The sequence below is a fragment of the Echinops telfairi genome, unplaced genomic scaffold, assembly GCF_000313985.2.
Source record: "Echinops telfairi isolate 266 unplaced genomic scaffold, ASM31398v2 ScPeMD7_3533;HRSCAF=4204_0, whole genome shotgun sequence".
Lineage (NCBI taxonomy): Eukaryota > Metazoa > Chordata > Mammalia > Afrosoricida > Tenrecidae > Echinops > Echinops telfairi.
The window spans coordinates 96,423,982-96,451,316 of NW_022107431.1; the positions used below are offsets into that span (position 1 = coordinate 96,423,982).

A 27,335-nucleotide genomic window follows, 5' to 3' on the forward strand; every position below is an offset into this window, starting at 1 on the left:
AGTTGGAATTTTGCTTTGATGTTTACAATACTTGATATTTCTGGTAATTAGTTCAGCATATTAAGTACTTTGTACTTTTGTGATGAGAACATCAACTATTAATTTTTAATTCTAAAGATATATTTTATAATATCTAAGGCACAGAACAATATAGTCATAAATTTTTTGACATTTTAAAAAGTTACAACTTTAATGGAAATATGCCAATTTAGGTTATGATGCTATCCGTTTTTATGGCTCTATATTTCTATTGACAGCATCTGCTTTATTTGTAATTTGAAACATTTAAGTTACTTTGGTTCTTCATCTCTTTTCTCTTCCATTTGGCTTAAATGGTAGGATATCTATTTTATTCTGAGTCAAGTGATTTTATAGAAAAAGTAAGAACTTTGCCCCAAAATAAAAGGAAATGCTGACTAACAGGCTAAATTATTATACAATCATTTCTTATTTTTTAAATGTAATACTTTGTTTTATTTTTGGTGAAATATAGATAGCAAAATTACTATTCCAGAGTTTCTAGACTTAATAAAGATCAGAGCCATTGGTTATATTCTTTGCATGGAGTAAACATTCTTGCTACATCTGTTTTAGTTGTTCACTCCCATTAACTTAAATTCCCTACACCCAGTCTTATCTGTGCTTTAAAATAAGGTGTTTACCATTTGGTTTTATAAATTTTTACAAAGGAATATATTTGGGTGACAGTCTTTACTCTTTTATTTAAGCAATTTAAAGTTGACTAAAGCTATCAGGGAATGGTTTCAATTCAAGCTTTAAAGACTAATTCTGAGCCATACCCTTGGAGTGCTTCAGGGTCTATAGATACCAGTAAGTCTGGGTTCTGTTAGAAAAACGCCTGTATTTTTAAACTAAATTTTCTTTACTGTTAGATGAGAACTCTCTGAAGATTTAGATAATGTAAGGAATTATATTTATTAAGCACATTTGTATTTGTCTTTCATGTAATAGGTGAAGTATTATAGACACTTAGCACCTGATCACTTGCTGCAAATATGTCATCGACTTGGACCTCTTCTTGAACAAGAAATTCCTCAAAGTGTTCCTGGAGTACAAACTTTATTAGGAGCTGGAAGACAGTCCTTGCTACGCACAAATAAAAGTATGACAATTTGTCAAGAGGATTTATGTGTTCTTTTTAATCTTTTTGTGTGTGTTTATATCCTATTTTGTATGCATAAAAATATGTGTATTTAATAGGCTGCAAGCATGTTGTTTGGAAAGGTTCAGCTCTGGCTGCACTGCATTGTGGAAGACCACCGGAGTCACCAATTAACTATGGCAGTCCACCCAGCATTGGTGAGTTGTTTGAATTCATTACCTAGTTGATGTACTCTGGTAAGCAAGGCTGTTAAAAGTCAACATAAATGTTTATTGAGATCCTAGAATTTCATAGTAATAGTATGTACATTAATCAAGAAGTCAACTGTTAAGCTACAAAATTCTTTTTTATTTTAGTATTAATAGTGACGAAGTCAAGAAAATGTTACATGTTTTATACACTGTACTTTATAGGCTAAATAGCTTATTTTATTTTTACCAAAAACAATTTACTAAAGTGTATATTATTAAGATTGACTTAGTGAGTAACAGGGCCAAACTTCAGATTTGTGAAGATCATGGGAGCACAAAGAAGGCATTGTTTTTCTCGATGTGGTTTGTTTTCTAGCATTTAAATTTTCAAAGAAAAACTGGTGTAGGTTGAAGTGACACCTAAGTTAATCACTTTACCTCTGTTAAACACTTTGTCTCAACTCTTGTCTTGCTTGCCTTACTAGTCCTGCTTCTGGTCTTTTACCCCACACCTCTAGATGATAGATACCATATTCTCCTATTCTGATATGGTAGTTCTACTTTTGCTCTGTCACTTAATATAAAGAGAGTTGATTAAGATTTTTTAATGGTTGTATACATACCTAACCACCAAGTCTAAACTCCTCTACTTGACTTTCCGTGGCCTTTATATTTTAATTATAATCTCTCCCTCACATCCCTACTCTAGTAGCCTTCCTGTGCTGAATGTTATTTATTTATTTTATCTGTTCAAATCCTCCTTATTTCTTTCATTTCTGGATGCTGACTCTAGTAATAGTAGCGTTTCCATAACTTTTGTGGCCAAATGGAATTAAATAAAAATACAAACTTTGTTTCTCAACATAGGTTCTATCAAGGTCAAAAAAAACACTTTTTAAAACAATGGTGCCAACCATTTAGACAACTTCTAAAGAACTGAGACTGCTGGGAATTTATGCTGGTGCATTATTAACTGAAGACAAATGGGTGCCCTTAAAGTTTAGACACCAGACAAAAAGGACCATCAAATCAGTTGGGATGCCTAATGTGTCTCTTTGAAACGCCTGGAGGCATATTGTCATGGTAGAAAAGGACTGGTGAAGTTTTCCCGGGCATTTTACTGCTAACGCTTTGACTTTTTCTCTAATAAATCTCATAATAGCAGAAGTTACTGGTCTTTGGCCCTCCGGAAAGTCAACAAGCAAAATACCTTGAACATCCCATTAGCCTGTTACTATGACCTTGATTCTGATTGGCTGGCTTTTGTTTTGACCGGACCACTTAAAATTTTTGGTAGCCATTTCTTTGTGTATTGTCTTCAGGATAGTACTAGTAAAGTAAATCATTTTTTATCTGTTGACAGATCTTGTTACTACACATTTAAATTTTCCAGTGGATTCTGCACTTTCTTGCAGTTGACCTGGGCCCAACAATTTTAGTACACATTGAGCAGAAACCTCGCTCACTTTAGTTTTTCAGCCAGAATTGTGTAAGCTGAGCCTGTTGCGATATCTCTGATGTTGGCTATTAATTTTGGGTTCTGATCAATTAGATCAAATTGTAACCGCCAGCTGCTCCATGGAGAAAGATGAGGCTCTCCATTTCTGCAAGGAGTCACAGGCTTGGAAACTCAGAGGCAGTTCTGCTTTGGCTTGTAAGGGTCACCATGAGCCAGAATTGACTGGCAGGGAGTTTGAGTATTTTTTTAGTTAGAGCATGTACAAGATTGTTTTCTTGGTTTGCATGGCCTGTTGCTGCAGGCTTCTTCAACATGTCTCATCACTTAAATCAAGTTTTCTATTTGTAAGCTGCTGACTTCTTTGTAGCACTGTCCTCATAAATTAGCGTTATAATCATTATAAAACATTGAAGATTTCACCACTCTTCTACTCAAGCTTCACTGTAAATTTTTACTTCAATTTTAGCAGAATGCATGTTGTTTTGAGAAGGGCTCCCCTCCCACCCCAAACTAATGTGTTATCCTTCTTAGTGCCTCAAAGAGGATAGTTGTATGAGTTATTTTGGTGCTGCCGCCCCCCCCCCCCCAAGTGAGATCCATGCATAGCTTTTTCACAATACTTTGTTTGAATTTTTGGAAGACCTCATGTATACTATATTCATTTTTTAACCATTTTTATATCATTTTGTATTTTATTTCTGATATCTCTTGAAAGTAGCATAGAAATGGCTTTTAAAATATACAGATTGACAGTCTTGGTGTTTCTCTGGAATATTTAGTCCTTTATAACTATTGAGAGATGCGGATTTAACTGTTAAATACTTTGAAGATTATCTTTGGCTGCTTGTATGATTTTCTTTTTCTCTTTGATTTTCAGTTTGGCTATCCTCTTTCTTGATGTCAATTTCTTTATTACCTTGCTTGAGGTTTATTACTCGAATCTGTAATGTCTTTTGTTGGTTCTGAAAAATCTTCGCTATTATCGTTTGATATATTATTCTGCTTCACCTGGATTCAGAAACGCTACACAAATGTTCAACGAATGCTACACTTCCTTATTTTATCTAATCTCTTCTGTATTTGTTACCCTTTGGTTTCTGTGATACATTCTGGGTGACTTCCTTTGACTTCTTTTCCAAAGTCCTTGTTAATAAAGTATCCCATGTGATATTTGCATGGAGGACAAGCATAGACTTTATTTTTAAAACACATTGTCTTTGTTAAGTAATGGCTTCTATACATTTTCATACTATAATGAATAGTTAATTACTAGGAACAATAAATAATTTGAGACAGGTTATGTCTGCACTCAGAAATTATATAAAGGATACATTTGCTGAAAGGATGGGAAGATGAAACATTTTGGGAGAGTTCCCCTTTAGGAAAAAGTTTATGACTACAAAATTATATATTAGTACTACAAATAAAGGGGATGCAGTTTGTTCTTTCAACACATGGTCATTCAGCCCTGTGGTAGGCAGTAAAAGCCTAAGAATGGTTGATGGTAAATAATTATCCTTTTCACTTGTGATGTGTGAAAACTTTCATGCTAGATATTATTGTAAGCACTTTCTGTTCTAGAACCTCAGTGTATAGGTGGGAACTATTACAAAGGAGAGTGAAGGTTTAGGAACTTGACTAAAAATAGACAGTTAGTTGGAAAGACAGGATTTACCTCAGACTTGACCCTATTAGGTTTAACGTTATTCCTACCAAATGAAAAATTTCTATAATGATACTTGGATTGTCAAGAAAATCAGGAACTCTGGTGGCACTCTGGGAGAAAGATGAGGCTTCCTGCTTCTATAAAGATTTACAGCCTTGGGGAAATCATTAATTGTTAGATCTTTAATACTGCCAGTGTTTATCTCATACACTACCATTGAGTTGATTCTGACTCATAGCAACCCTGTAGGTCAGTATAGTAGAACTCCTTAGTGTTTCTGACAAGGTGTAACCCACTGCCATCAAGTTGATTATGACTCATGTTGACCTTAGGATTTTCAAGGCTGTAAAATTTAGGGGAGCACACAACCTCATCTTTCTGCTGTGGTAGTTTGGAATGGCTGACGTTGAGGTTAGCCATCCAATTAGTGCTTACTTTACATGCCACCAGGGCATAGGGAATATAAACATGACAAAAATATCTTGGGTTTTGGGTCAGAATAGAAAAATATGACTGGGATATTCAGGTAATATTACCAAGGATTTAAATATTACTTTTTGGAAAAAATAGATTTCCAAGGTTTTAAAGTTTGTAAGATTTGAAATACGAGAGTTTTTTTTATTAGAAAATCTTAGTTTGCATAACTCTTTGTAGTTGCATATATTTGTTGGAACAACTTGAGAGGTTGAATTGATCAAAGTGACAAAACTTATTTGATAGGCTAGTATGTCTTGTTAAAGTTGACCTTGTATGTAGGCTTGTCTTGTCACTTAACAAGGAACGATAGGATGGTAATGAGGAGAAACTATTTCATCAGACTTCTTGACAGAATAGTTTGCCTACATAACTGTATATCAGAGTATAGGTCAGCTATCAGTACAGGTCAGATTTTTTCTTTTAATGTGAAGAACATTTATAGTACTGATTGTTTTTATCTTTACCATCATTTCTCTGGTTACCTTTGAAGGTTTTCTTCGCCCTTTGTTTATTGTTACCAAATGACAATGGAAATAAGTAAATGCTTTAGTTTTTACATAAATTGTAGATGAATATTTAATAAAGCTAATAAACATTTTAATTTGGGGATAGATGAAGTGTGGGATAATTTTTCTATAAACTATTTCTTTTGGGATAATAAATTACTTACAGAAAAATTGCAGCTATTTTGAAGAGTCACTATATACGCTCTCCCAGTCTTCCCTAATGTTAACAGTCTTATGTTACAACTAAACCCATTGCTATTGAGTCAGTGCTAACTCATAATGACCTTCCAGGGCAGAGCAGAACTGCCCCATAGGGATTCCAAGGCTACAAGTCTTTACAGAGGCAGAGTGCCACATCTTTTCCCACGGAGTGACTGGGTGGATTTAGACTTCTGACTTTGTGTTTGTAACCACCAGGACTTACTCACTGCACCACCAGGGCTCTTAATCTTATATTACCTGCTATATTTCTCGGGTACTGAAAGCAGATACTGGTAGATTGCTATTGCTTGAACACCAGGTTTTATTGAGATTATACCCAGTTTCCCATGGGTGTTTTTTTTTTTTTGTTTCAGTTTCTAGTCTAAGGTAGGAGATGTATTTTGAATGTGTTTGGTTTTTCTTTTTCCATTTGGAGCAAATGTACTGCTGTACTTACGATTATGTAAGACCAGAGAAATGACTACACTGGATTTACATTTCTTAGCATATGTGAACAATTAAACCTCTGTATTTAGGTTTTTCATGTTTATCTCAAACTTCAGCATCCCTAAAACAAACTAACCATCAGAAACCTGTTATTTCAAGCCTGAAGCCTGGAAATAATTTTATTTTAGACTTATTGTTCCTTCAATAAGGAGAAAAATAAATCTCAAAAGTGATTTTTTTTTTAAGAAAGTAAGTTTTATGAATTGGTCAGTTCATTACATTTAGAATATTAAAATCTGTATCTGTACAATTTAAGTACTGTACTCCTTAATCTTGCCCTGTTGCTACTTACTTTGTTTCATTATCTGCCTATCATACTTTAGTAGGAGCCAAAGTTGAGCAAGCAGTTGGCAATTCGATGCTTAGTGGTTAGCAGTTCATATCCACCCAGTGGCTTCATGGAGGAAACACCTAGCAAACTACTTTCACAAAGTTTACATGCCAGAAAGAGCCTCTGGCACATTGTACTTTGTAAGACCATGGGGTCACCAGGCCAGACATTAGAATGGACTTTAGGGCAGTAGGTGTGTTTTTTTTGTTTTGTGGTAGTGATGGTTCTTTGTAAATCCCAATGACTTTATACCATGAAATTCTTTGATAGAAAATTTGAAAATTAAGACAGGAAATCCAAAGTAACCCTCCAGATAGAATCTTAGTATTACCCCCCAAAAAAAGAACCCACTAATTTTGTTACTACTAACTTCTAACTCATTTCGTATGGAAGAGACATGTGAGTGGGGACTTGGGTTAATAGCATTTATTTTTCAAGGTATTAAAGAATTCATAGCCTTGCCTCTTCTACCTCCTCATCACATTAAAAAAAATATATATATATTCAAAACGAACTCATTGCTCTCAAGTCAATTTTGACTCCGAGATCTTAAGGTTAGGACAGAGAACGTGCTCCTATGGATGTTGGTTTTTAATATTTAGTTTACTCTTTGTAAATAACCCCCCTACTTTAAGAAATAAATGGCCATGCTGGGAAAACAGAAGAGACTTTGATATGTTAAAGCAGTTTTTAAAATTAAGTGGGGATTCATTTAGTGCATGTTTTGTGCAGCGGCAGTGAAATAATTCATGTGGCTCATTTAGCCAGTTTGCTGCTCATCCAAAATGCCTCTTTTTTGCATGGGTTTGGTCAGAAGATTGGGAAAATATTGATAGGATTTGTCTGTGAGTAATTGTGAACAGGATTCCCTGCAGTGCCTTTCTGCTGTGTTTAAAATGAGGCATCTCTAAAGTAGAAGGGGAGGTCTCATTACCAACAAGAGTCAGGGGTGAACCATGTCCTTTGAACCTCAGATCCCTGCACAAGAACCTTCTTGATCCAGAAGACATCTATACCACCAGGGAAGGACCCAGTCAGAGCATGGAACATAGTGCTGGGTTTCCAAAACCGCAGTGCAAATCAAGATGATTGCTTTTATGCAAAAGGATGTCTTGTGGAGTTGGGTACCTTTGGGCACTTAAATGGGGATGTTGGGCTTGCTGACCCAGGAAAGTGGAGATGAATGCCTTCCATCTGAGGCTTACTGAATTGGGCTGCCTCTGGACACTTAATTTAGGGAACAGGATTTGTGAGTGTGGGAGCTTGAGTTGAATGCCTTTAGGTTAAAGCTTACAGAGGAATGGTTTGCCCCTTTGGGTGTTTATTCACCGGCCTGAAAGAACTTTGTTGCATGCCCTGGTAAAACAGTTCTGTCCTGAGCATTTCTCACTGGTATTGCAACTTGTTACTTAACTTAATAAACTCTCAATCAAGAATTTTTGTCTTGAGTTCTATGTAGCCATTGCAATGGCTACTAGAACTAGATCCTAGAAAGGTAAAATAGAGCATTAATGAAGACAACACAATTTGACTTGTGAAGAAGGTTGTAATGTGTTAAAGTTTTGGTGATCACCGTATGTCAATCTTCATTATGTTTACTGTACCATCAAAATAAGTTTTGTATCTCTAGACCATCCATTTCTTTGTCATGTCTTATTGCCTGTGCATAATCTTTGTTTTGCTTCTTCTGTGGTAGGGTTGGTGTTAATTAATCTCTGTAATCTTCGTGGCTGGGATAAATGTCTAGGGGAACTTGATTCTTTTAAAATGTGAATGTGTAAAGAAATGACCATACCATGAACTTCATTTTTATTACCCAAACATTGATATCAAGAGACAATTGTTTGGACAGAGTAAGGGGATGCTGCCTGGTTTAAACTCAGTAAAGGTGTGCATCAGGTTGGTATCCTTTCACTGTATTTAATCTGTGCTGAGAAAATAATCTGAGAAACTAGACGATATGAAGAATATGGCATCAGGATTGGAGGGGAAGGCTTATTTACAACCTGTGATATGTAGGTGACACAGTCTTGTTTACTTAAAAAAAGTAAAGAGGACGTGAAATGATGATAGAGAACTATAGCTTTGAGTATGGGGTGGTGTACCTCAAAAAATAAAAATGAAAAAATCCACAAGTGGACCAGTAAGCCCATCATCTTCATAAATGGAGAAAAGATTGAAGGATTTCATTTTTGTGGCTCCACAATCAATTCAGATGGAAGCAGCAGCCACATAGCCAAAGTACAAAAGTCATTGGGCACACGTGTCTGTTGCACAAGACCTCTTTAAAATGTTGGAAGAGCTATATGTTACTTTGAAGACTAAAGTACTCCTGACCCAAACAGTTGTACTTTTAATCGCCTCATCAGCATGAGAAAATTGGACAATGAATAAAGAAAACTGGTGTGTTTTGTCTTAATCTCTACTTTTATATTTAGGTTCTAGTATCCATTACAATGACTACACAGAACTCACACAGTATTAATTCATTGTTTATCAGAGCATGTTACAAAGCTCTTTGAGGTTGGCTAATAAATGCCCAAAGGGAGGTATACCACTATTTTTTTCTTTAGTTATTAGATCATTTTATAAATCTAAGGCTCAATGAAATATTAGTATGTAATATATATGAATTATATACTTAAAAGTTTGCAATTTAATTATTTACCATAAATTCAATGAATTATTAGATACGAGTATCTGTTTCTATTTCTTTTCTAGTAGACTATTAAATCTTAATAACCTTCCCTGTTTCTCTTCTATTGTGCTTTATCCCCATGTTCACTTATTAAATACATTTATTTTTAACTATATGAGCACTCAATTTTCTACTGCTTAAATTTTTTCAAGTCAGATTTTTACTAGGTTGAATAATTTCTGACATAGTTTTATTCTTACATGAGACTTGTCTTTTCATGTGTCTCCAAAAGACCATTTGTAATTTTCTTTTTAAGGATATAAATGGTTTCTTGAATCTGTTTTAAAACTTGAAAGCCCATGATTAGCAATGAACTGAATAGCTGATTAGCAATTTCTTCAGTTCCTTAAGAAAGTTATAGGGAAATAATCTCTTCCACAAAAGAATAAAAAAAATTACTATGTTAACTTAAAAGATCCAACTAATTTTAGTTAGATTTACTTTATAACAAGATTTGGTTCTTCAAGGATATACATGTTAGTATATAATACCCTTAGTAAAATATTTTGTCTCATGCTTTTCATAGCAATTCTACAAGATACTCCTCACTTTATTATGAAGAAACAAGCCTAGAGAGGTAGAATCTCACTCAAATTATATACTTGATTCTTTTTCTTCAACTCTTAGTTTTTACTTTATATCAAGTTTATATATAGCACCTGGTGTCTTGCATTTTCAATTCTTCCATCTATGCATTAATTTTGGAGCCCTGGTGGTGTACTGGTTGAACATTGGATTGTGATCTGCATGGTCGGCAGTTGGAAACCACCAGCAGCGCTAAGGTTGAAAGACTAGGCTTTCTACTCGCATAAACAGCTACAGTCTCAAAAACCCACCAGGGGTTATAAGTCAACATTGACTTGGTGGCAGTGAGAAAGTATTGTGTACATTAAATATTTTGGTTATAAACAGCTTCTGAAAAATGTTTCTGTATGTTAACATAACATGTAACAGACAAACATGTTTTTTGAAGCTTTTATCTTGCCAGATACCAGTATTTAAATTAGAAGGAAAACACACAATTTCTTAAGAAAACCTTAGAAATTGGTTGGTGTTGAACTGATGAAACTTTTTTAAAAGGAAATTTTAAATGTGTTAGGGTTCTCTAGAGAGCTAGAACCAAATTGCTGATAATTTAATATATTTATTTATAAAGATAATTAGATATATAACAAGAAATGAACTGTTAAATCATATACAGATAAATATATAATACAAGAAAGAAACAGTTAAATTATAAAGCACTACAAATGGCTCAATTCAACTCTCTCCCATGAGAGACTTGTGAGAGACTAGCAGTCCTTCAAGTCCTGCTTTGACCCAATCTCGTATATACCACTTTCATTTAACAATGGAGTGTTGCTGCGCACGTCCAACTTTATGATTCCATGGGTCAGACAATACCTAGTTCATGATAGGTAGTTCAGGCCTCATGGTGACTTGGTAGCCCATGGTGAGGTTGTTCAGTCTCCACCAAGGCCCAGTAACAGGCCAACAGTTGTTTTTCAAAGGGGGAGTAGTTGTCTGCAGAGGATGGTTAGACTTTACTCCAAAATCCCAATGGTCTACGCTGTGATTCACCAATAGGGGTCTGCCAAAGACTCCACACTGCATCTTTAACTACAATTGCTTTTGCAAAATAAACTTTTGCTTTCATTTATATTCCCTTTAATTTTCAATGTAAATGAGACAATGCTGCAATAAATTGTCCAAAAACATCTTTTTATACTTTTAGCATTAAAGACTCTTAATCTATTGCTTTAATTATAGCCCAAAATGTTTAACAATACATTAGGTAGTGTTCAGTCTGCACCCTATTTTCTTAGTTTCTTCTCGAGACAAATGCCTTCCTGTGTCCTGTGTGCTTACCATTCTGGACTTTAAAAAAAATCATTTTATTGGGGGCTCATACAACGCTTATCACAATCCATTCATCCATCCATTGTGTCAAACACATTTGTACATTTGTTGCCATCATTCTCAAAACATGTGCTTTCTACTTCAGCCCTTGGTATCAGCTCCTCCCCTCTCAATCCCCCTTGCTCCCCACGAACCCTTGATAATTTATAAGTTATTTTGTCATATCTTATACTGTCCGATGTCTCCCTTCACCCACTTTTAGGTTGTCTGTCCCCCAGGGAGGGCGTTATATGTAGATCCCTGTGATTGGTTCCCCCATTCTACTCCACCTTCCCCTTCCCCTCCGGTATTGCTACTCTCATTATTGGTCCTGAGGGGTTTATGTGTCCTGGATTCCTTGTGCTTCCAGTTTTTATCAGTAGCATTATACATCCTCTGTTGAAGCCAGATTTTTATGGTAGAATTGGGATCATGATAGTGGGGGAGAGGAAGCATTAAAGAACTAGAGGAAAGTTGAATGTTTCATCAGTGCTACACTGCACCCTGACTGGTTCATCTCCCTGCGATCCTTCTGTAAGGGGATGTCCCCTACTGGACTTTTAAGATCCAGCTTGAATGCATTGCTTTTTCTAGCCTCAAACCTCTAGCACAAACCTCTAGAGCATTATTTCTCAAAGTGGATGATATTGTCCCTTGAGGAGCACTGGAAAAATCCAGGAGGGTTACGAAAGCTGATACTTTTATCTTAGATTGTGAGCTATAGTACAAAAATTTGTAATTGCCAGGGGAAACTTAGGTTTGTTTTTTCCCTGAAAAGGCAAATAGGTCAAGTAAATTTGGGAACCTATGGTCTAGAATATGTTTCCCTTGTCATCAACACTGATTTTTAGGTATTAATGTTAATTTTTTAGAAACATCTACCCTTATTCTTACCTCCCCTCCCAGTATATTTAAGACCCTTTGTTGTGTATTTTGAGGTTCCTGTGTCCTTTGATAATACTTGTAGTTTTAAGTCCTTGAGTTATGTCTTTTTCCCTGTTTGACTACTATCCTGTTGGTGCTCAGTACCATGTCTCTTCTTTTCACTGTTACATCCCCTAGACTTGGTCTGTATAGGAGCCCTAAAAATGTTTTTAGATTAAACATTTTAATGATATCAATGTTTTTACTATGAAAATCAAAAATTCAAAAACATGGAAAATATATTTTTATTAAAAGAAGTATTGTATATATTTTTTACCTTTGTATTGAACTAGTTTCCAGGTAAGAGGGGAAAGAGTAAATACAGTGATGCCTCAATTGTCAAACTCCAACTACAAATTAGTGTTCAAACACCAAGAACTTTGAGCACTGAACTTAGGTTTCCCTTCAATACTGGAAAACTAAATAATTGGTTTTGAGGCTGAATAATTAAACTCTTATTAATTCATTTTTCCAAGACTTTTACATAAAGTTAACAGTCCTAGGTTGTGAAAATACTCCTAAACATCTCAACACAATAGGCACAGTACAATAGATATCAAAACCTAAGAAAGTAGATAAATTTTTTTATTATGTTTTGTTTAAAATAATGTGGGATTTTGGAATGGTACACTAACATGAGCTTCACTTTGCTGCATCCTCCTATTTTAACTATAATTGGGATATTCATTATAGTTACAAATATTTGACCTTTTTTTTGGTGACAGGTGGTGGATGATATAGAGATGAAATGGTGCTATAGAAATAAACCAGTTTTTACCTCAAATTATCTTTGGTCCCTAAATTAAAACTTTGTGGTTGTCAAATTATGACTATATTAGCAACCCCCTAAAATTGTGGTTTTATAGTAAATTAAATGTCAAAAATTCTTCCTAATATAGGAGGTTTGATACTAGAGAGAGCTCTGACTTTAGGTTTAAAACTAGAGAGAACCTCCTACGTCAGCCCTTACCTACTTTGATGCCTACTTGAACAGCTTCTTTGTTTTTTGTAATTAGCCATCTTTTGTGACCCCAGTAAGTTGATTTCTTTGCTTTATTATGGTTGTCTAAAACAAATGAAACTTTATGTAATTTTTGGCTTGTTAAGTACTTATGTCACAAAATACATTAATCTGATAGAAATTCAGACATCACCAACACTTTTTATAAACAATTTTAGACTTGCAGTGAGCTCTGGATATCCTTTGTACAGAAATTTATCTCTGAATGTATGTAACATAGCACTGGGAAAACTACTTACCTGTATTTGGCGATAAAATTGATTTAAAATTTGTTTTCATGTGCACTTAGAAGTTTATCATTGCCTTTGTAGTTTACGCAAGCTTACTCATAGGTTTCTAAACTCTGTTAGTATTCCATGTAGAATCCTTTGTTAATCCATGTTCTGGAAATTACAAAAGAACCTAGGTACTGATTATCCAGAACTTGTTCTGTTTTAATTTGAAAATTGTTGATGTGATTATTAATCATAAGTTATAATTTTGCCTTTTCTTTTCAGAAAGCTTGGAAGCTTTAACTAGAATCACAATCAAAGTAAAATAGTCAAAACATAGTACAAAAATGAAGTTAATGAAAATTAGTAGAAATAACATTCTGGTAAGATACTCAGATTTTATTTCTTACCTGAGTACTCTTTTTCCCCACCCCTGTCCACAAAAAAGCCCAAGTTGCTCAGCCATACCTTCTGAGTTACTTGTGGGTTCTGTTATTTTGGAATTGTGTCCTTCAACAATCTCTTGTAAATTAGAACCTTTAGGCTTGTAGTTAAGGAGATGTGGTGGTATAGTGGGCGGAGTTACACGTTGACCTACTAACCATAAGGTCAGAGGATTGAGCTCACCAGCAGCTCATGTAAGAAAGATGAGCCTGTCTGCATCTGCAAAGATTTACAGTCTTGGAAACCAGTAGGGCAAATCGGAGTAGATTGATGGCTTTGAGCTTTGTTTTTTGGATTATAAATAATCTCAGAACGAAACATTGGAGGGTGTGGCATGGAAAATGAGAAATGAGGAGCTGATAGCAAGGGCTCAAGTAGAAAGCAAATGTTTTGAGACTGATGTTGGCAACAAATGTACAAAGGTGCTTGACACAATGGATATATGTATGGATTGTGGTAAGAGTTGTATGCGCTCTCAATAAAATGATTTAAAAATTCTATTTTGCTTTATTTCTAAACCTAATTTTTTTACTAGTACAGTTCATAAATTCAACAAATGCAGAATTGATAATTTACCAAGTAGCAAGCCATAGTTGTCAGTTCTTAATGCTAATCAAAGAAAAAAACTCCAACAATCTGGTGTCCAACTATCTTCCCTAGTGGTAGTTTTTAATATTCTAGTCAGAGAAGACAAAATAGTGACCATAATAAATGTGATATCCAGTGATTTATGTTGGAACAAGTATAAAGCTATATGATGGATCAGGAATTATGGGTGGGAGGAAGGGATGGGTTTCAATTGCCAATGGGCTAAACAAGTTAGAATTGAGAAAGGTGACAGACACAAGAGGAAAGACCACAACAGCTGTGGGAAATTAGTCCATAAAAGGAGAATATTCTAGGTACAAGAAAGGAATCAAGGCCAGAATGAGAAGCATGCCCAATACAATAGTTGAAGCAGAAGTAGCAAGTGCAAAGACAAGATAATGTGAAATCTTGGTAGAATTAAGTACTTGGGAAAGTTGTGAACAAATGAATGATATTAGAGGGTAGCCAATTAAGGACACTTGCAGTTCTCTAGAGTCTGTCTACAGATTACCTTTGAGTTGGTTCTGGAGGATAAGAAACTTGCCAAGTATTGAAGATAAGAGATTTTTCTTTCGCAGACTTAATTTAAGAATTTTTTTACCACTATATTTATGAAAATAAATGTACTTTCAAAGCAAAGTCATTTATGCTACTTGATTTAAGATTAAATTATAATGTCGTATGAGCTTAATCCTGTGTCACCCCCGTTGTAACTTGTTAACTATAACTTGTAACTGCTGAAGTGTAACTGGTTAAAAACTGGTGTTCTAATTTAATAAAATCTAAGGGATGTTTCTCTCTCATTAAAAAAAGTCCAATTAGTCTATTATAAATTACAAAGTGGCAAATAATAGCCATTTGCTTTTTGGCCAAAAAAACTGTAAATTAGTTTGTGTATCTTATGAACTAAGACTCATTTGTATATTTTTTATCTAAAATATTCTATACGCAGTTGTGGGAAATATGCATAAGACAATTTTGTTCTTAAAGCACTTAAATCTAGTAGGAAAGATAGATAAACAAATGGCATAATAAAACAAAATGTGAGTCCTAAAATTTCTTTCTCTCAGTCTTTGTGAAACATTTCTACCTCTTCCATCTGGCCAAGCCTTTTTTAGGCTCACCCTACTCACTGTGACTTCACTCCTGAACTACCCTTTATCTACACCAGTGTCTTGTAGCTGCTAAGTTTGAACCACCAATTTACTACTTGGGACTCTTCATAATGTTCTCTGTGTATCACAGATATTCAATAGTTAATTGGTAGTTAAGAAACTGCGAACACAATAAGAAATACTGGTGATGTAGTGGTTAAATCCTTGGCACCTAACAAAAAGGTTAAAGAATTGAACCCACCTGGCAATGCTTCGAATGAAAGACCTAGGAATCCACTCCCATAAAGACTACAGCCTAGGAAATCCTGTGGGGTCTCATGGGAGTAGATGTGCTCCATGGCATATCAAAATCTGCTCCATGACGTCTAGTAACAGTAATCTTTTACCTCGTGTTATAGGTATCTTTCTGACTTTTTTTAATTTAAAAGTTGGGCCCCTTTTTGAAAGGGACATTTTGAAATTTTTAATTGACCTCCAAAATGAAAATAAAGATTCAAGTCAAAGATTTAGTAACTAATGCTTGAGAGCAAAACATTAAAAGGTTTTTGTTTTCCTTAGAAAATACTAAAATATGTCATGCTAAGCTTAGATGTTACATAAATACTAATGACCTTCTGGAGTAGAGTTCTGGTTCATAAATAGTATAAAAAATCCGTCTTAAAAATTGTGACATACAAGTGTGCTCGAAAAAGTTCATGGAAAAAATTCTGTTGTCAGTTCCAAGTTATACAAACTTTTTGATTCCCTCTCGTGTGCACATTAAATTGTCATTGAGAAGTAATAGTTTTCATGTTATAATTGTGTTCAGCCATGCAAACAAACCTGAACAGTTAAATATTCTTATAAAATGTACTATTTTGAGAATTTTTTTTAACGAAGGGATTTAAAGTGCATTTTTTCATATGATAGTGCTATCAGTGTTTCTGTGATGTGTGAATACTTAATTTATAGAACAAGACAAGTAAATCTGATGTCAGTGATCCTTGGAATTTGGATAAGATGATTTGAGTTCTTGGTTGGCAGGACAATTGATGTCTGGCTTTGTGTGATTGCTGATGTAAATCAGCTTGGCGTCAAAACATTGCATTGGAAGAGTTTCTTTTATATGGCCATTTCTGTACATAAAGGAAAAATATATCAGGGACTAAACTATGATGGAAATTTTTTGAATCACTGTTAATTATTGTCTAACCAGCTTGAGCCTAAGTATGTTAATTAACACTGTGATCTCTTAGACTTTACCACTTGTTGATATAGATTGTTGTACAGAATTTATATGCTAAGAGCAAAAGAAGTAACTCTCAATAGAATATAAAATGATTAGTATAAACATACAAGTATAATGTAATTTTTCTTTCACAGTGCCTTAGAATTTGCAGATCATTCTTTTAAATCTGTAATCCAAAATTTTAATTGTATGTGAGTAACAGACTAAGTCGGATATTCTTTATAGTACAGCTGAGATATTTATATTTCATCAACTTTGGGACATGATGGGTAGACTAGACTCAGGTTAAATACTAACCTCAAAACTCAATGCTATTGAGTTGATTCCAACTTACGGCCATCCTACATACAGGTCAGGGTAGAACTTCCCCTGTGGATTTCCAAGACTAACTCTTTATGGGAATAGAAAGCCCCATTTTTTCCCATGGAGTGGCTGCGTGACTTCAAACTGCAAATTTTGCAGATTGTAGCCCATGGAGTAAAACCCCTACGCCACTAGGGCTTCTTAAATAGTAGATAAATTTAATTGGGGTAAGAGTACTAAATTAATGTAAGAAGCTTTAGTGCTGTCTATCCAATGGCAATGACGATAAAAAACCAGGAGGAAAAACCTATATTAAAAAAATAATGTTTAAGTTCAATAATGTGCCTACATATCAATCCAGTTTGTATGTATTTGAGTACCTTCTTTGTCCATAAATTATCAGCATAGATGATAAACACAGTGGTTAAAATAATAAGTTAGATGAGAACATATTGGACTGGAGTCAGCAAAATCAAGCATCGAGTCAGAAGATAAACTCCAGTCAGATTTTGAAGTCAGCTGTGCATTGAAAAGAGTTAATACATTCTAGAGAAGGGATCTTGCAGACTTGGCAGAGATTCCCAGTGTAGTCATACACGTGAATTATTCATCTGTCTTCATTGATTATAAAAATGTTTCAAATATTATCTGTCAAATTCAGTGTTCAAGTATTGTTGGTTTATAAAAAAGTAAAAATCAATAGGTCCCTTTACAAAATTTTTTTAAACTGCCTTGGCATGGAGCCCAGGTAGGCTGCATGTTGGACTGCCTAACCTCAAAGCCAGTAGTATGAAACCACCAGCTTCTCTGAGGGAGAGAGATGAAACTCTACTTCCATAAGATATTTTGGAAACACGGGGGGGCAGCTTTGCTATTAGTTGGAGTCAACTGGATGGCAGAGAGTTTGGGTTTTGGTTATTGTAAGAAAAACGACTTCATATGGACATTAAAAAATTTTTTTTTGAGAAATCTATAAAATTCTGGTTTTTCTAGAGGACTAGCCGTAAAGATAATGGATTATACATTGAGCTGGTATAGTGGGTTACATATTGAGCTAACCCAGATTGGTGGTTCTCACCTACCTGTAGCTCTGCAGGAGAAAGGTGAAGCTTTCTACTCCTGTAAAGATTAAATTTCAGGAACCCACAGGCACAGTTCTACTCTGTCCTTGCAAGGGTCTCTATTTAAATGGAATCAACTCAATGAATGTGAGTTTGAGCCAAAGAGTTTCTGACTTATGGTGACTCCACAGCCTTTTATTTTCTGTAATCTTTATGCAACACATCTTTATCTTGTGTTAATGTGACAGTTATGGGCCGGACTGTGAACCAGTTGTAAGGATGGTAGCTTTAACTCACCCAGCTGCCTCTTGGGAAAAAGAACTGTTGATCTGCTTCTATAATGATTACTGCCTAGAAAAACCTATTAGACAGTTAGTTCTCTTCTGGCGTGGAGTTTATGTGAGTTGAAAACGGACTCTATGGCACCAGACAGCAACACCATAAACAAGTACAGGTTTAATCCTAGCTTCATAACATTATTTTGACTTCTTAACCTTAAGTCATTTAATTTTATTCACTTGTAAACTAAAGATTATAGTTCTGCATTTATTTCAAGTGAAACTATGTATAAAAGTTTACTGAAAAATTTTGAAGCACTATTAATGAGTATTTTTAAAAATTTTGACAAAGAGCCAGGTAAGTAAAAAATATTTCTGGTAAGAGTTCCAGTTCATGCACAGCATGGATTTATTCTCCCCAAAATGTGTGCAAACAGTCTTCACGGTTAGTAGGCTGCTTCAGACAAGTCTTATCAATATTACACTTGGCATAATCTCATCAGGGTGCTTTTTTTTAAAGGAATGTTTTTTTGCCATGGACAAAATGATTTTCTGCTAGGGTCAGATGAAAATTTCACAAAGCTCAAATATTTGTTTTCCCACAATCATTGAAACTTTGCAACAAGTTTGTGGGAGTGCTACCCCACATAAAACAATAATTTTGATGGCTCAAGTGTGTTCAGAAAGATTTATTAGACTTCAAAGGTGAGTCAAGAGATGAATGAAGAAACTAAGGCTGAAGTTTAGAAACTGGTGGGAAAAGACCTTAGAATTATCATTGATGTTATGTGACCTGAGATTGGAGGCTCATGGGTTTGAGCATTTTCAATTTTAAGCCAACGTCCTTGACCCCTCAGCAAGCTTTCAGTTAGATGGCTGCCAAAAGTGTTTCATGAAGACCAGCTAGCTCTGAGCTGATCTTTCAATCAATCTTCAGGCAAGATTGAAGCTACTAGCAGTTTTATGGTATAAATCCTAATTTACCAATAGAATCTAAAGAGCAAGGTTTAATCCTAACAATGGCTTCTGAAGGGATTTGCTGAGTCAGTTAAATTCAAGATAGGTCAGCTGAGATAGTGTAGTGATTTGGGGGGGTGGACTCCAATGGGATAATCTTGATTTTCTTAAGGACACAAAATGTTTATGAGTTCACTTAGGAGCTAAAGTTTTAAGAACAGGGAAAATTGTATTGCTGAGAAATAGCCTAGGAAAGTTATGCCAAATAATTTTTCTTTCAATCCACGGCAATGCATATGCTCATTCATATAGAAAGGGATGTCCTCTGAGGATTTCATTGCAAACCTTACACTCCTTTTATCCCAGCTCACTGATCTTGCCTCTTCAGACTTCTTTATGTTTCTCAGAACTCAAAACATTTAAAATAAACATGATTTGAGCCCCCTCAAGGATGCTAGAACGGTTTTGATGTGGGTGTAAACTGAAGAAATGCACCCTACTTGAGGGGAGGGTAAGAAAGGTGGAAACACACTGTCTGCCTAAGTGTATATGTATACCCAAGAGGATGTCAAGAAATAATTGTTTCACATTTTGATGATTTTGTTTAATAAAGGATTTTGATTTTACAGCAATATATTTTGATTTACCCTCATAAGAAAACATCTTTTTCTTTGATAATATGTGAGAAATTGGAAACATGATACTTGAAATAAAATGAAATAAAATTAATTTCTAATTTTACCTACTTAACCCTCTTTTTCTTGGTAGCGGATACGTTGTTTTCACGAAAGCTGAATGGGAAATACAGACTTGAGCGACTTGTTCCTACTGCAGTTTATCAGCACATGAAAATGCATAAACGAATTCTTGGGCACTTGTCATCTGTGTACTGTGTAACTTTTGATAGAACTGGCAGACGGATATTTACTGTAAGTAAATCTTTCCATGTATTGTATGCATATATAGAATTGAATAAGCATTACATAAGGTTAAATTTTTTTTAATCTTTTTTTTCCCTTTTAATAGAATATTGAAATTTCAGGTAAATTAATTGCTATAATGGAAGATTTTACTTAGTCTTTATCAAAGTTTAAAAAGTTCCTCAAAGTGATTTAGCAAATCACAATTATGTCATGGTTTTACAAATCATGGATAATTGTAGTTCCCAGAATTTTATCAGATATGCTGCTATATGATCTACAAAATGTTCTACAATAATTTAATTCTAAACCCAAAGGTATTTCAGAAATCTGTTAGGTAAATTGTAATAGATTAAACGTGCCTTTTATGTTAGCTGTAGAAATCCACCTGCTAGTTAACGCTTGAAATAATGATAGTAAAAATCTGCCATTTATTTACCATTCTTTCTTACCTTTATTCTTAATACCTCATTCTTTAAAATGTTGTGTTGAAAGGAGCAGTTTGTGTTTTAAACTGTTAAATGGTGAAAAGCTGAACTTGGTCAGCTTTAAGTGAAAAAAATGACTTTAGTAAATATCTTGTTTGTTTTCAACTGCCTTACTAAGTATTAAATCCACTAAAGGCAGAACTTATACATATTATATTTGTTATTGACCTGAAAGTATACATTTATTTGGAGGTTAAAACTCCCATCTCAATATTTGGAAAACACAGCTGGGAATTTGAGTCATGACAATCATGCATTCCATTTTAATATGTTTGTAACATTAGAACTATTTGTGTATGCATCTTCCCCTCCCCCCAACCTGTACATCTGCCATATTTTAACGTAAATAATATGAGCATTAGATGCTCCTTGTAAATAACACGCTCCTTTACGGGTTTAGTTTCCTTTGTGTATGGGAAGAATATAGTAGTTAGTTGTCTGTAAAACAAAAAAATGTGGGAAAGATAATTTTTCCTTAGTTTTAATTGACTTAAGTCATTTGCAGGTGGTTTCCTAGCTTTGTATTCTCTGCCCTTTTTATCAACTGTGTTTTCTATGAAACAAAAATTAAATATCCTAAACTTTCTGACATTTTTTTCAGAGTGTGAACAGGCAGCTTTTTATTTGCAGAAGTGCTTTGATATACCTACAGTAGTTACTTGTTCTGGAATACTAATTAAAAATTATATTTAAAAAAATTATATTTAGCCATTTCTAATTTATTTTACTAAGACTTTTATTTATCTCTCAAAGCCTAAAGTAAACTTGACACTTCTAATGTTTGAAAGACTTAGTTAAAAGTCAATAATAAACAGAATTAATGAGGAAGAAGCTTTACATCTGTTTATACTTAAATTTATTGATTTCAAAATGATGTCATTGCACAGAGACTAAAAAAATATATATCTTAATTTCTTATGTATAGGGGTGGTAAACATTTATTTGCTTTACTGCATTAAGCATTATGTATTTCAGTTTGTATTAGGTAAATGATATCCAGGGAGTTTTGTAACACAGTATCTTTTGGTTATTAGTTTATGGCATGGTAGATACAAGGTTGAAAGAGGCTCTTAACTCTTGTTATTGAAAATAAATTTGTGTACAAATATGCTTGACACATGGATATATGTATGGATTGTAATAAGGTATGAGCCCCCATTAAATGATTAAAAAAAGCAAGAAAATAAATTTGATTGGAACAGCCATGTGCATTTGTGCACATAATGCCCATGGTTGTCTTTGTACTAAAATGCATAATCGAGTAGTTGTGACAAATACCGCATGCACTAAAAGCCTAAAATGGCTTTGTATAGAAAAATTTGTCAAGTTTTTCTTGACATACAATTTTTACTTTTCTGGGTATTTAATATTGGGAATAGAAGCAGTAATGTGAGGAAGAAGTAGCTTGTATTTGAACATATAATAAGTAAAGTGGAAGAGTAGTGTACTGTTTTTTGGTCTCAGCCAAAAATTGAAAAATTATCAAAGTTGTATATATTTGATATAATTTGCTGATTGTACCACCAAATCCATTGTTACACTTATAATATACTGGTGATGTTTGAATACAGAATACAAGATGAAAGCACATTTTCTATTTTCAGAACTTCAAACTAGTTCAGTAATGGCCTATGGAACAAAATTGGAACAGATCCAAATTTTAAAAGTTTAGGTGAAACAGAATGGAAAATATTATGTGTCGAAGCCCTGGAATGGGATACTCAGACATAATAATCCAATAGTTGAATTGTTGCCAGGATTGTGGGAAAAGTAAAAGTAACACAATTCAAAGCTTTGTGATTGGCAACCATCTTGAACGGAACATAGTTGTTACTAATTGCAGCTGGCGTGAGATTTGGTGCCCTATGCAGCATCTATGCTGCCCTTCTTTTCTAAAGAGGTGAAGTTTCTAGTAGGTTATCTGTAATTTTCACATTCCAGTTCACTTCATCGGTTATGGCTACACCAGGAAGAACTGGTGTGAATTCCTGTTTTTCTTATAATTCACAACCTGGTATGGCTGTGGGGTCTGAGAACACACCAATCATTGACCAGTGCTTTGAAAATTAGGTATAGAGTTTAAGTTGATAGTACGTGATAATTGACCAAAGATTCTTGCAAGAATACACATACGTATTGTTATTAATTGTAATAACCAGTGGGTAATGGACTGATCAGTATTTCTAGTTTTATATTTTAAAGTCTACTTGTTTGCTGCTTTATTTTCTGAAATACTGTATATGTTTTAGTTTCAGTTAAACACAAATTCTTGGAGTTTTTGAGGAAAAATGCAATGAAATAAATTTATTGATATTTAATAAGCTTGGTAGAATGATAGGGTACCTTCGTAGGATGGTAGGTACAGGAGACTGAATCAGGGATTAGTCACATCCAGCCTGTATTACTTATTAATACCTCTGTTTTTTAAGGTTCTAGTATAGATAAATTCAAAATATTTTTTTCAAGGGAAAAATTCTTTTTAGTTCTTTCTGAGTAGACTTGGCTAAAGGCAGTAAGTTATAGCACTGTGGTTAATCATAGGCTTTGGCAATCAAGGACTCTTATTTCAACTCAGTTTTTATTACTTCCTAGCAGTGTGACTTTGGCAGATTACCTTACTTTAAACTTAATTTTTTTCTTTTCTTTTTAAAAAAGAGTATGAGGACTATATAATAGTCCTATATAATAGTGCCATTTCCACAGAATTTTGAGGGTGTGGTATGATGTGATGCATGTGACTAGTATTAGCAGTAATTAGATATTTCCTGCTATGTTGCTAATTTTATAAAGGCTTTAGTGAAATTTATCTTTCAGTATTTGGAGGCATAGTGGGTTATGTGTTGGACGGCAAGGTCACCAGTTTGAAACTATGAGTCTCTCCACTTAAGAAAGGGATGCTTTCTATTCCTGCAAAGAGTTTATGTCTCAGGAACCCACAGGGGCAGTTTTACCCTTTTCTAAAGCAACGCCCTGATTCAGAATTTATTTGATAGCAATGAGTAAGTGAGAAAAGTATTATTTGTAAATGCTGTACAATTTTTAAGATGCCGTGGTAGAATCTGGATTGGACTGTTACTGGAAGGTCAGTGGTTCAAACCTATTTACTATCTTCTCAATAGGAGATTAGTGCTGGCTTTTGGCTTCCATAAGATTTATTGCCTTGTAAGCCCATCTAAGGATCACCGTTGAGTTGGAATCAAATAGATGGTGTTGGGTTTGTTATGAGTTACACAAACTGAAATGAAATTCTATATTAGAAAGGCTTATCTTTATTTTGTACTGAATATTTTGTATGTAACAGTACATAACAGTAGAATAATGAGAAGAACCAGGGGGAGATAACATAATTAACCAAGTCAGAGTGTGCTTCCTAGTTCTCTCTTAGCCTTTTAGCTTTTTTAATTTGGTTTATGAATCATTAACCTCAAATAATATTTACGAAAGATAAACAATTAATTCTCTTACAGGTGAGTCATTCACTCATAATATAAAAGCATATTGAAGATTATATTAAAAACAGGGTTTTTACCCCTTGTTAGGAAAATGGAATGTATCTTCATTTCAAATAAAGGCAGAGCTAAAGTGTTTTCCATAAATATATTTGTAATAAAAACTTGAGTTTATATATTACTTTAAGGAACTTGCATCTTTGTGATGAACCAACCCCTAAGCTAAGCACTTATGATACAGAAATGAGGGATGCAGTTTCTATCTATGGCGAGTTACTGATAGTAAACAAAATATTGAAACAATGTTCTAAGAACCTTGATAGTCTATGAGAGATACTTGGTATAATAAAAGCAGAGTCCATAATCTGTAGATAATGGCCATTTATTGCTATTAAGTCACTTCCGACTCAGGGTTGAGCTGTCCTTGGTGGTTTCTGAGACTAAACCTTTACAGGAGCAGAAAGCCTCTTAGCTCTCCCTTGGAGGTGCTGGTGACTTCTAACTGCTGTCCTGGAGTTAGCAGCTCAGTGTATAACCATCCACATCACAGGGCTCCTTTAGGAGGTGGTAAGGTAAAATGTTTTTGGGGAAGTGATGCTTTGCTGAATTCAGCCTAATTCTGCAGACAGAGGGAAAAGCATTTACAAAATTTGGAGGAAAAAACATGTTCAAGTAATTGTATTAAGATCAAGCTAAAGATGATGGAGCAAAATCTCCATGTTCTTTTATGATCGATTAACCTCGTAGGTTTTCTCCTCAAGATGATAGAGAGCTAATGATGGACTTAGACACAAGAATGATTAAAATTCCCTTTTTAAAAAATGATTTCTTTGTTGTTCTTGGATTATGAATTGACACTTGTTTATATACAACAGATCATTGAAAAAGTGTTTTCGCAGTGATCCAGGAAAGAAATTAGGACGGTGAACGGAGTTAACAGTGGAAGTATAGTTAGAAATAGTAGACTAAGGTTCTGAAGACCAATTTGAATGTAAGGAGGAGAGGAGTGAGGTACCAGTATGATCTGGTGTATTTTTAATTTGTATGACTGGTTAGATTCTAACCAGCAGTTCTCAACCTTCCTAATGCCACCACCTTTTCTTTAATATAGTTCATGTTGTGGCCACCCCCCAACTGTAAGATTATTTTTGTTGCTACTTCATAACTGTAATTTTGCTAATGTTATGAATCAGACATCCCCTGCAAAAGTGTCGTTCTTCACCCACAGGGGTCACGACCCACAGGTTGAGAACCACTGGGTTAGAATGTACTGGCATATACGGTGATAGGACATTTAAGTGGAGGGGGTGGGCTATGCTGAATTTGAGAAGGAGCCCTGTGATTGTGGTGGGTTAGGTGTTAGCCTGCTAATTTAGCTTGGTACTGGTGATGAGGCTATTTGCTCCTATAAAGATTTACAGCCTCAGAAACCTTATACAGAGTTGCTGTGAATTTGAATGAACTTGATGTCAGTGGGTTTAGGTGTTTTTAAATGGTTTAACCAAAAAGATATGATAGTTGGATCTCAGGAGAGCGATCTTTGCTAGAAAGCTTAACTTGATAATCATTCAGTATTGACGTGGTTTATATTACCTCATTCTATGTAAAAACAAGACTGACATTTAAACTTTTAGAACAGACAATAGAAGAGGAGACAGTAATTGAACCTTAGAAAACTGTCTTAAATGCCAGAGAAAAACCAAAATATAGTATTACCTTAGAAGCAAATGAAAGAGTGTTATTAAAATCTTAAAACCTAAATTTGGTTGACCAGGTATCTTTTAGGTTTGGCAGGTCATCTGTGAGCTTTATAGAAAATGCTTTATTCTAGTAATGGGGAGATAGAAATGAGATAGTTCATTTGAGGGGAAAATGGCTATTAAAATATTATAGATACTAAATGACAATAATAGTCCATTTGACTGGATTGTTCTGTAAAGCTATGATTGTAAGCCATTCAGCTAAGAAACTATACATCTGTACGATCTTGAACCGATTATCTGGTGTCTATATAGCACAGATATAACTAATGATGAATGAATCAGCCAACCAATCAGTGATACAAAAAAGAGTAAAGTTCTTACTCGCAAGAAACTTTCTTTTGACTCATCTTATGATTGTTTTGGGTTTTCATATTTTCTGCTTCACAATTGAGGTTTTCTGTTTTGTCTAGTCGTTTTGGTTGAATTTTTTTTGTCTGCTTCCTGATTATGTTTTTAATACTTTTCTGTATATGAAATCCAGAATGGGTAACTATAGTGGATTAATAATTACCTTGGGGTATAGCACGGAAACATGGGGAGAAATGAGGAACTAGCAACAATGTGGATTGGGGAAAATGTTCTGAAATTATTGTGGTGGTGGTGGTTGCACAACTCTTAATATGATTGTATGATATGTGAAGTATATGCCAATAAACCTTTTTTTTACAGAAACATCTCACATAGAATATATAAATGTCTTCAAGACAAGTTCTATGATGTTTTAATTACATTGATCTCTTTCTGTACTTCAAATATCCTATAAAATAGTATATAATTGGATGATTCACATAGCTGGGTATGTGATATTCACATAGCTGGGTAAATTCATATTTAGTCTGGGTACTTTAGAGAAACAAATCCACAGAAACTCATGTATAAGAGAGAATTTTATATAAAGGTAGTGCACATCAAGAAAATATCCCAACCCAGTGCTGCACAAGTCCAACATTAACCCATATGTTTGACACCAATCCACAAAGTCCTCCATCTCACAAAACACATGCAGTGATGCAAACTGCAGGAAGAAAGCCGAGCCAGTGCTGGCAGGGGTCTCCACGCGGCTGCTCCAGCACTAAGGGCTGCATCAGGGTAGGTCCATGTGGCTTCTCCTCAGGGACGTCCTGCAGAAAGTGAGCCTTACCAGCTGAAGCAGGGAACTGGCTAAGGCAGCTGCACCCTGGTTCGACCATCACAAAGCAAGAGACCTGAGACCTAGAAAGACTAGGCTCACCAAGCCATTTATCCCTCTGCCCTTCAATTAACCCCACATGTGTTTATCAGCCAGGTTGGCACAATAAACTAACTAGCTCAGCTGTCATCTCTAATTTAATCTATCAATTTTACAGCAGTATCCATAATTGACTGCTAAAATATTTTATCTCAAAAATACCTGCTTAATAAGCCATACCAGAGGAAACTATCAGTTGGTTCAGATAGACAAATCAAGTCAAGCCTTTGAAAACTTATCCAGAAACCCATTAAGTTAATAAATTTTTCGGGATAGACACTTTAGATTTTGTGACAGT

At 34.7% G+C, this 27,335-nt stretch overlaps 1 protein-coding gene across 1 annotated transcript in view; it reads left to right on the top strand.

Moving 5' to 3' along the window:
* Window positions 1-977: 977 nt before the first annotated feature.
* Window positions 978-27,335, top strand: part of LOC101639896 (pleckstrin homology domain interacting protein) — a 106,534-nt gene continuing 80,176 nt past the window's right edge. The window contains exons 1-3 of the mRNA XM_030886740.2: window positions 978-1,123; window positions 1,222-1,320; window positions 19,958-20,118. Coding sequence (XP_030742600.1) covers window positions 20,035-20,118 — 84 coding nt within the window. The 5' untranslated portion in view covers window positions 978-1,123; window positions 1,222-1,320; window positions 19,958-20,034. The remainder of the gene's footprint in view (window positions 1,124-1,221; window positions 1,321-19,957; window positions 20,119-27,335) is intronic.